At 34.1% G+C, this 10,544-nt stretch overlaps 1 protein-coding gene across 8 annotated transcripts in view; it reads right to left on the bottom strand.

Moving 5' to 3' along the window:
* The window catches only part of Galphao (G protein alpha o subunit), a 106,288-nt gene that overhangs the window by 50,355 nt on the left and 45,389 nt on the right, over nucleotides 1-10,544 (bottom strand). For all 8 annotated transcript variants that reach the window (XM_017609718.1, XM_017609717.1, XM_017609720.1 and 5 more), the window contains 2 exons: nucleotides 3,209-3,393; nucleotides 422-582 (listed from right to left, as the gene is read on the bottom strand). In XM_017609718.1, the coding sequence (XP_017465207.1) occupies nucleotides 422-582; nucleotides 3,209-3,393 (346 nt within the window). The remainder of the gene's footprint in view (nucleotides 1-421; nucleotides 583-3,208; nucleotides 3,394-10,544) is intronic.

Raw genomic sequence — 10,544 nt, 5'->3', positions numbered from 1 at the left:
TATCGATTTTGCTTTCGATATTTTTTCGATTTTGATATCAATATTTTCATCGATTTCTTTATCGATGTTTTTATCGATTTTGCTACCGATATTATTATCGCTTTTGTTATCGATATTTTTTGCTTAGTGTGTGCTTTTGTTTTTTTACTTGGATATGCTCTTAACCATACCACGTATTCTACGTTTAAATTTAGCGGCTGTATCTCCGATACAGCCTGCAGGCCAAGACGAAGGCGCTGGACTGTTCCTTTTTAGGTAACGTTATTATTCCTTGAAAACACTCTCTAACGAACTGTATATTGCAAGCTAAATTAAGAAATATTGCATGAAACCACTTCATCCGTAGCAGAGTAAAAGTATGTTCATAAAAATTAGAATCAAGTAATTTGTTTATATGTATGTATACAAATAAATTACTCACTATTTAGCGGAATCATTCAATTGATATTCGTTGCTACGTGAGAAGCACTCTTGAACACCAGCATCCTGCCACAATCGTTTCATGGCAGCCAAAAGCTCCTCTGAGAAAGGTTCCGTGTCATGCATGCGTTGGCAAACATCAAATACCATTTTTGCATCGTTCTGAAAGTAATAAAGGATACACGCACACGCAAGGTGAGGATATTAGTGTTTGTTTATATGTATTGAAGTAGCAGGAATATACTATAACTACGTAAATATAAATATACTTATGCATTACACCGGGTCGCAAAAAACTTTGTAACTAATCCCCCAGTTTGTAAGCTTACTTGGGGACGATAATCGCGACATGAAAAATTTCGTTGCTGACATGCCCTTAAAACAGACATGGTCTCAATTGCCCGCCCCCACTGGCCAGTAAAATCAGTTATCTCAATTTCTAACTGTCTAAATTAAAGTTACTTACTTTAAAATTAAAAACTTATGTAAGTGATGAAGTTTTTCATGATCCTAAAGAGATTTATGACTTTCAAAAATACATTTTTAATGTTGTATCAAAGAGATGAGGCGGCTCTTGGAGTATTCGAGAGAAAGATTTTGAGGAAGATTTACGAGCCTTTACGCGCCTTTTAGGCGACGGTAAGTACCGCAAATGATAGAACGACGAGCAGAATGAGCTTTATTTACAATGACATGGAAATAGTGCAGGGAATTAAAATACATTGGCTGCGCTGGATTGGTTAGGTTGTTTGAATGGACACCGACGCTACACCTATGAATGTATTCAACTCAACGGAACCCGCTGGGGGTAACAGAGGAAGAGGGAGGGTCCCACTGCGCTGGAAAGACCTAATGAAGAAGGACTTGGCGGCTTCACTGTCGTGCTTTATTGAACTCGGCCACAATCGCTTAGGCGGTTACAGCGTCAAATAAGAAGAAGACGTGGTGAAGTAAATTTACGTCTTTAGTTATTGAAATATCGGAGTGTTCATATTTCTGAAATTGACCGTTATATGGAAAGTGGACGTGATTTTAGTCCGATTTAAAAAAATTGTAACAAATTGCCCTTTGCTCCAAGCGCAATAATCGTACAGAGCTTGGTACAAATTGATAAATCAGTTACGGAGATACACATATCGTCGATGTTTTTGCAAAACTGCCTAAATCGCCGTTGTGGCAAAAATGAGATATGGTAACCCTAACTCCAGGCATCGAGATTTACGCATAAAAAATAAAAAAATCGTTATTTTAACAACAATGCCTTCAAAGAAAAACCTTTTTTTCGCTCTCCTGTAAAATTTGAGTGCCGTAAAATAGGCGGTTTAACAATTGGTTGATGGGCGGTTTTGCAAAATCATCGGCGATATGTAGGTAGGCACAAGGGGACGGTGCCACGACCATTTTCCAAAAATGTGATAATAAGAGGCTATTGCAAACACTGATTTTGTGTGAATTAAATTTAGTAGTAACACTTTTCGTATTTATGTAAATTACCGTTATAAGGGAGGTAGCGCGGCTATGGCCCGATTTCAAACATTTTAAACGGGTTCCTTAGTGACACCCCAAGCAACTGCCCGATTTCGCCAATGGTCAATACCAACCTACATATGTACATATGTGACTAATTTCTCTAATATATCTTATTTTTTTACACGAGTTATCATGTCTGCGGACGGACGGACGAAAGGACAGACGTTGCGTAATCAATTTACCTTTTGATTCTGAGCATTTTGGTATATACACTCGTATGTCTATATCTATCTCGATTCTCTAAGGCTGTTACAAACAACCGTTATGCGAACAAAATTAACATGTGTACCTTTGTGCACCCAAGGGCGCTCGAGGATAGAAACGATATAAACAAAGCTAAATTCATGCCGCTGTACACTGTCAAACTAGCGGGGAAGGTGTTGGAATAATAAGGAACTTGTTTCTCTCGCATGGAGACCGAACCGATCTAATGTATATCTATACGTATGCCTATACATAGATTCGTAGTACATATACACACATAGAGACATTAAAGCTCACGGAAAACAGCTTGTGCTGAAATAGTAATGGCATATTTGCAAATTCGTAAAGGACATCGCAGGCAATAACGCCAACACATACAAAGTATTTACTACTTGGCTGCTAGTGTATGTACATGTGTAAATATGTATATCGTCGTTCAATGTACAAAACCATCTATCAAGATAATGATAAACTGCGTATGTGAGGTTGCATAAATTATTTTGTAGAGAGTAAAAACATTCATAAATATTTCTTTTTTATAAAGCAATCGCATTTCTGGCTAGTATATTTAGAACGAATGGATAAAGATTGAGCCAAGAGCTTGTGTGAGCAAATCCAATTTTTGGCAGTAAATGTCAGTTACGCGGTTTTGTACTTTAAACGACGATATGTAGATACGCTACGTATGCGCCTGGGTGTTGTCGTTTGCAGCTGTCAATGCCGCAATGTGACAGCAGCCCAAGCAACGTATGCAGGGGCTGTGTCACAATTCACCACCCACATTTACAGCTACATAGGTGTTGGCCCTTTAGCGTAGTAACATACACCCACTCAGTTGCTTTTGGCGAGCAATTGCAATTCCATTTTTTTATATATGTATGTAGGTACATATGTATATTCGTATTTGTATTTGCATTTGTAATAGTTCATGTACAGATTGGAACCTCTGCATGCATATGCTTGTATGTATAGGTGGTGGTACATATGTAGCTGGCATGGCATGCATTACATTACAGGTAGTGTAGGCGGTAACTGTGGCTACTAAACTACTTACCTCTCGTTCATTATTGCTGTACTGAATACTGAGGTTTGGCATTGCTCTAAGTATTGCAACTAATGATTGTATTGTGTTGCTGTAGACAACCGGCCGATATTGTTTGAAGTCCTCTGGGGTAAACCCGCTTTCGTGGATAATTTTCATTTGTTTAACTATTGTGCTTTTACCCGATTCACCAGCACCTGTAAGATGAGAAAAATAGATTGAAGATATTAGATTCTTAGCATAAAACCTCAAGGAAAAATTAATATTTTTATAAAAATACATCTGGTCATAAATAAATTTATTACGGTTATAGGTATGTATTAGTATTAGTGTATGCATAAACATCATCGATGACAGTTAAGTCTAAGTTCGATTTTTATATAGGAATCTCACTTTTGTAAAAACTGCAGATAGGTTATATTGAATATAAGCCCTCGATATATAAAAGGTGTTTCTTTAAAGATATGCATTTTTAACTTTGAAAAACTATTTTTAGACTCAAAAAAGTTATGTTAAATGATTTCAGTTCAATTTAAATACATATATATTAATTTATTTTAGAGTTAGAATTTTTTTCTAAGTTAAAACGTTTATTTATTAAAAACCAAAAAAACGCATTTTGAAAATTTTAAGATCAGTTAGAGGAGTTCTAAAAAAATCGAGCCAAAATTTATAGAATTTTTTGCTTTTACAATTTTTTAATTTTCACAAGTCTGTAATACTTTTAATTTTTAAATTTTTTTTTTTATATAGAGCTAAATGTCGCCTTAAAAAGAGATCAGACAAATGTTTGCAACTAAAATAGACATTCAAACAACAAACTTGCAAAATCCGAGTCATTATGGAATTTTTAACTTCCCAAATTTTGTCTTTTGGCCAAACTTTGTATATACATGTGAGCAAATCTTATGAGTTTTTTTTTAGTGTCACTACCTTCTCTCGGCAGAAAAAAAAAACGCTAAACCATTCTTCTTGCATTTATTTCAATCAATGGAGTTTCAGAAACAAGTACTATAAAAAATTAATCAAGTATTTGAACAATTGAAGCATTTTCATTGTCACCCGAAAGAATCATAATTGTTTTTTTTTATAACCTTGGGAAGTTTTCAAATGGAATGTTTATATTAGAGGCAATGGACTTTGGCATTAAATAAAACATAACTGTGGAGTTTTAAGAATGTACCACAAAATTAAAAGAAATGGCAGCATGCTGAATATCTGTCGCAGCTATTTTGTGACTTTTGAAATTTTACGTTTTTTTTTTTTTATTTTAAAACTTTAAGATATTTCAAAATGTCAACATTAAACGGTGAAAATGTTTTTATTGCCAAAAGGAACGAATGAAAAAAAGAGATTGAGTAAAAGACGATTATGATTTGAGAAACTAAAATTCCATTTTTACAATTTTTATTATACGCAACTGCGGGTATATGAGCCCCAGTGGTTATTTTTACTTTTTTTCAGTAGGATATCATTTTTAAGTTTTAATTTAAATACACTTTCGCGATGCAATCTTGTACTTTATACAAAACTAAAGATAATGCAGTTTTTGTCGAAAAATGTAACAACTCGTGAGATTTGTTCATATAATAAAAAGAATTCTGGCCGAAATTTATCCAAATCAAAAATTGTCGTTCTCAACCACTGGTCGATTTGACATGGAGTGATCCATATAGACCCTTCGCCCGAAATTATCGCAAATACCATTTTTTCGAAATTGACTTTTTGATGGAAATTTGTTTTGTTGTTTGTTGTTGGTAAAATAATGTAGCTGAAATTCCTATAGTTGCGCCAAAAATTTACAGTACATTTTATCATATGTTACAGTGCATCTTTTCTTTCTTGTGGACGATATTATCGTATGTGCTATACAAAAATATTTTGTACGTACTTAGTAAAAAAAAAAACTAAATAAAACAAATTCAAAAAATATTAAAAAGTAGAAAAAAGCACAAAGTTTAATAAGACATTAGTATCTATTCTTTTTCTACACAATATTCTAAATTTTAGGCTGCGTACAACAGTTCAAAATTGACTATTCGGTTAAAAAACATGTTTGCCGATACCGAAAGCGAGTACTTGTGTGTTATTAAAATATCTTTTATAATATTTAAGGATAATATTGCTTTAGAATTTATAATTTCAGTGAGGAAGCAATTGGGGTATTCACAATGGTGTCGTAAGTGTCGTATGGTTGTATGTCGTCAACTTTAAACGGCTAATAATATATTGAGGGGTATTCGTTATTTTTCGTTTGAATTTTCACAGCATTAAAAAATAGTTGGCTGTGGTTTAAAGTCCTCAAATATTTATTTAAGCTTTTAAACTTTTCGACAACAATAACGCATCATTGTAAATGCCCCAAATGTATAGATTATTTTACAACCTTATATCATTATTTAATGGTTCCTGAACTAACTTATTGTGGTCTGAATTGTTTCATGTTGAATTTTTTAAAAATTTTTCCAAAATACGAAAGGTTCTTTATCTGAATCCATCTCTATTACACGAGTAAGGGTACGTTCAAACAGAGAATGGAGCCGAGTCAAACAAAGCTGTTCTGAGCTTTCAAATTGCTGTAGCTTTATCAAAGTTTTCAAACAGCAAGCTTTTTCAGAAGCATTTTGGAAACAGAGATCATTTAAAATATTCAACATGAGAAAATTTAGTTTACAACAAATTATTCTTTATATCTCAGAAAGTGATGAAATTAAATACTGATAAAAAGTTGTAGAACAATCAACATATTGCCGTATGCATAAAAACTAAGCAATTGCTTTTTCTAAAATTTCATACCTTTCACTAAAAGCTGCCGAATTCGCATATGAAAACGGCTCAGAAAAACTACCTACGCAGTTTGACCCAAATTTTTTGTTAGAAAATTAAACTTTCATTTGCATGTTTTATTTTTGTAAGAATTGTGACAACATAAATTTGCATATTGCAATAATTTTCCAAATTTAATAAATCACTCTGAGTGATTTATCTAAACAACAAATTAACATTTCATCAATCACATTCAACTCATCGCATTTTAATGATACATAAAAACACTAATTAAGCATTGATAATAGAGTTCTTCTCTCTTTCAAATTTCCAAGTGCTACTCAAATATGCTTTGAGTACAAACAAACACTTGAATTAGTGCAGTTTATTAGCAACATATGTATGTACATACATATGTATGTATGTATATAAAACGAATGTACTCACTTACATACTCAAGTAGAGGCCAGAGGGCAGAATGATAGCGCCATTGTAGTGGCAAAGTGCAAGGAACAGAACCGCAAAGCAACGCAACACATCCAATTAAATTCAATGCATCATGTCACCTAATATGTACGTACATACATACATACTTACGGACACTTCATGCAAGCGTGTGTGCAACAACATTTAAGTGCTTGTAAAACTGCAGCAGCCACAAAAATACATGGCAAAAACAAAAAAAAACTATCTAAACAATGGATTAATTGTTGGCATGTGTGGACATACACAAGTCGTCCCATGGCAGTACTGATGGCAAATTCTGATCTTAAAGATGCCAGCAATTACCAGCGCGTTAATGGGTGGAATGACGATGAATAGGAACGTACTATAAGTGCCAGTAGCGTACAAACAAACGGTGATGCGGTAGCAGCTAATGTGGCTGTTAAAGACAAAACACGAATGTTGGTTGCTGCTGATGATGATGCCCCGTCGTAATGAGGCAAAGATATTGATCATGGCGAATGGCGTTAGTGATTTGTTGAAAGACCACTCAACGCATAGGCATTTTATGTAAGCTGCATACATACACACACATACATATATGTATTTAAAAATATAAACAACATTTGTATATATGTATGTATGTAAGTATATACCAAAGCAAATTGCTGTACAAGTTCAGGGTAGTGATACTGTTGGTGTATAGTAATGGAAAACTTTGAGAAAATGAAATTCAAAGAAATGAGAAAAACAAACCAGAACGGCACATGCCACAACGCTAACGACTGATGCGCGTGCGTCCTGTTGAAAAACATAACCCACACACATAAGTATGTAATAGTTTTTCCCATCTCTTTCAACGAGATCAATTCCAAATGAATTACACGTCACGCAATACATTGTTGTTATGAATTTTGAATTTTTGAATGCAATACTTCACCAACTCAAGTGTAATGCGTAAGCGTAGTGAATAAACAGAGAACCAAACAATAGGTAGACATGTATGTGGGCTGCTTTCAGAGTTAACCCGGAATATGTTAGAACTGATCAAAAAGCTCGTCGTACAACGGGTTCACAACATTTTAAGCAAAAAATTCTAGCAAGAATTCTTGAATAGAAACATTCACCTTTAGAGGAATTTCATGTCACCGCGGCCACCTCTGTGCGCGACCTCTAAGGATTTGGATGGAAGTTGAAGAGATTGAAGGTCTAGGTGACATGAATTTACGTGCAGCATATTTTGCCGATATGACGTAGGGTTGCCTATTTATACGGAACTTAAATTTTAAGAACACGTCATACATACCTTTCTTTAAAGTGCTGTATCTTTGAAAACTTTTAACGAAACTTAATGAAAAAAAAAATGTACATATTTCTTCCGCCTTATTATGGGCTTTAATTATAAATTGTTTACATTAATGTGCAACGTGTTGTTGATGTTGATGTGGTTGATATTTTGGTTTCATTGCAAAAGAATATTCGACCTTCAATGATAGCTTCAAGGTTGGTCCTTTTGTTAAAACAAGAAAAAGGAAAGGTTTATAAAAAAAAACGCCTATTGAATAATAAAATTGTAGTTAAAAAAATCAACAACACGATTTTATTACAACAAGAACTAAAAAAAAATATATATTTATTTATTTAAAGATTCGTTAAAGAAAGATATGAAGTTCCCTAAATTGATGTTATTTAACCTTTTAAACTGGCTTAATATATTACAGGTAATCATTGAATTGTAAGCTCAGCAATACATAAATACCTAATGCCCAAATTAAAACTCACAACGGCATATGGAATGGCTCTTAATTGCGGCGGCAGCGTTTTTACCCACCGTCGTTTCTCGGTTGATTTAAATGTATATATATTTTTACCGCCCAGCGGGGACGGCATAATGCTGATTGAGTGTTTTGTAGTAATTTTTATTTTTTTCACAAGTTTGGCAAATCATTCGCAATTCGAACCGCGCGCATCTATTCTCTCTATTCATTCTTCGACTATAGCATAAGGTTGTTAACACTGTTTTATTGTTCTATCTGATGTATTTAAAATGTGAATATTTTTGCGCTTCTTACAATTAAAGTTTAAATTTGATCGATTGGTTTATAAAAATTTCCAATTTGTTTTTCTCAAAACTATATTTTTCAAGTTACATTATTTTGTTATTCCAGCGACGAAATAATCAAGCTCCAATTTGTCATTACTGAATTGCTGAATATGTTGACGGCGTTACCAATGAATCTCGAACTGCGATTACAAGAAAAGGTAAAAATGTTTGGTAATACAGACTGTGTTGCAAATTTGCCCCCGAACTATGTATATACATACATATATGAATTGATTTTTCCCCAAGAACCTATTGTGTACATATATACAAATGTATGTAAGTAAGGGCACAATAACTGATGAAATTGAATACAAATTTTCGCAAATTTGCCAGTACTTAAATTTTTGGATTTACGCAAATCATTGCGTCTAAATTATAAAAATTAAGAGGATATAAAACGCTTTGGCACAGACACACACACACACACGCTCAAACTTTATTGGCGGAAAAAAATAAAAGTGAAAATTTGTGTTGCTAACACATACAACAACCATACAATTACTTCAGCGCACAAAGGGAGCTAAATGTACACGGCAGCAAATCGAGCTACAAAAGGTCAGCAGAAAATTAGATCGCTTGAGACCTTTACTATTGGACAAAATAGCCATTGAACAATAGATGTTTCGTCGAAGAAAATTCAGAATTCCGATGCTATGAGACTATAAAAAACAAAAAACGAACCAGAATCATACAGAATACTACACACTATTCAAATATATGTATGGACTTCCAGTTTATATATAGCATAGCTAGATCTGGAAGACCATTCCAGTTGTTCTGTTCTGTTCTGTTGTTCGATAAATAACTAACTTTAAGTTAGTTGTAAGGCCTGCAGAAGTCATGCAGACGTCATCGGGAGTTTGTTTTCTTTACAAGTTTCTATTTAAATATCCTCATACAAAACTTACTTTCAATACATTATTTTCCTGAACTTCGCGTACAGGACAAATATGAGACCACCTACAAAATAACATGTAAAAAACTAAGCAAATATGTAATGGTTAAAAAAATTATGTAAAAATATAAACAAAAACTAAACAAATATTTGTTTATTGATAGTTTATGTCCAAAAGTAGTTAGCTACAAGTTAGTTGACATCTAATGCAGAGAAAACCAGTTCTCACCATTTTGCGGTCATCACATAGTTAGATACGGCCAAAGGATGTAGTTAATAGCTAGCTACAAACTGGTCCAATTTCCTGCAGGGTGTTTATGCATACATACATGGTAGGTATGTATATGTATAAGCTTATACTTACTTATTATATACACTCGATAGACTCGTGCGCCCAATATTGATATAGCCAAATATTTTCGAAAAAATTTAATTGAATGAAATGTAAACAAAAAGTGCGATGAGCTCAACTGTAGACACTGAGTATAATAGGGTGGGTGGGTCAGAGTCGAGTCAAGTTAAGGCGAATAACAGAATGTAAACTACTAAAAAAAAAAAAACAAAGCGAGTGTAAACGTCAAAGAAAGTCGATGGCAGCACGTTTTGGGAGGATAAAGTGTTGAGAAACTGTTGCTGTTGCGTTATGGCGCGTTGCGGTTTGACGCCTAGAGACGCCTAGCGACTACATATGTACTTATATACCATATATATGTATGTACGTACACACGAGTACTTTCCGCCCAAAATGTTATTGTTTGCCACGTCAAGCAGAATAATCGCTTAGCAAGTATGAGTGCAGATGCAAGTCAAGTTATATTTAGAAATCGAAGAAGCGTTCAATTATATACAAATACATACATATTTATATCTGTGGCCGTAACTTCACACAAACATACATATGTATGTATGTATATAAGTAGTTGAAATGTTTTTCCAGCCACATAAGGAATAGTGGCAGCAGTCTTCTTCTTCTTCTTATTTGGCGCTGTAACCGCCTAAGCGATTTTGGCCGAGTCCAAAACAGCACGCCAGTCATATCTCTTCTGTGCTAACTGACGCCAATTGAAAATGCCAAGTGAAGCCAAGTCCTTCTCCACCTGGTCTTTCCAACGCAGAGGAGGCCTTCCTCTTCCTCTGTT

This window comes from Rhagoletis zephyria, unplaced genomic scaffold (assembly GCF_001687245.7).
Source record: "Rhagoletis zephyria isolate East Lansing unplaced genomic scaffold, Rhagoletis_zephyria_1.1 Rzeph_scaffold_00249, whole genome shotgun sequence".
NCBI lineage: Eukaryota > Metazoa > Arthropoda > Insecta > Diptera > Tephritidae > Rhagoletis > Rhagoletis zephyria.
This window is presented reverse-complemented; position numbering and strand designations above follow the sequence as displayed.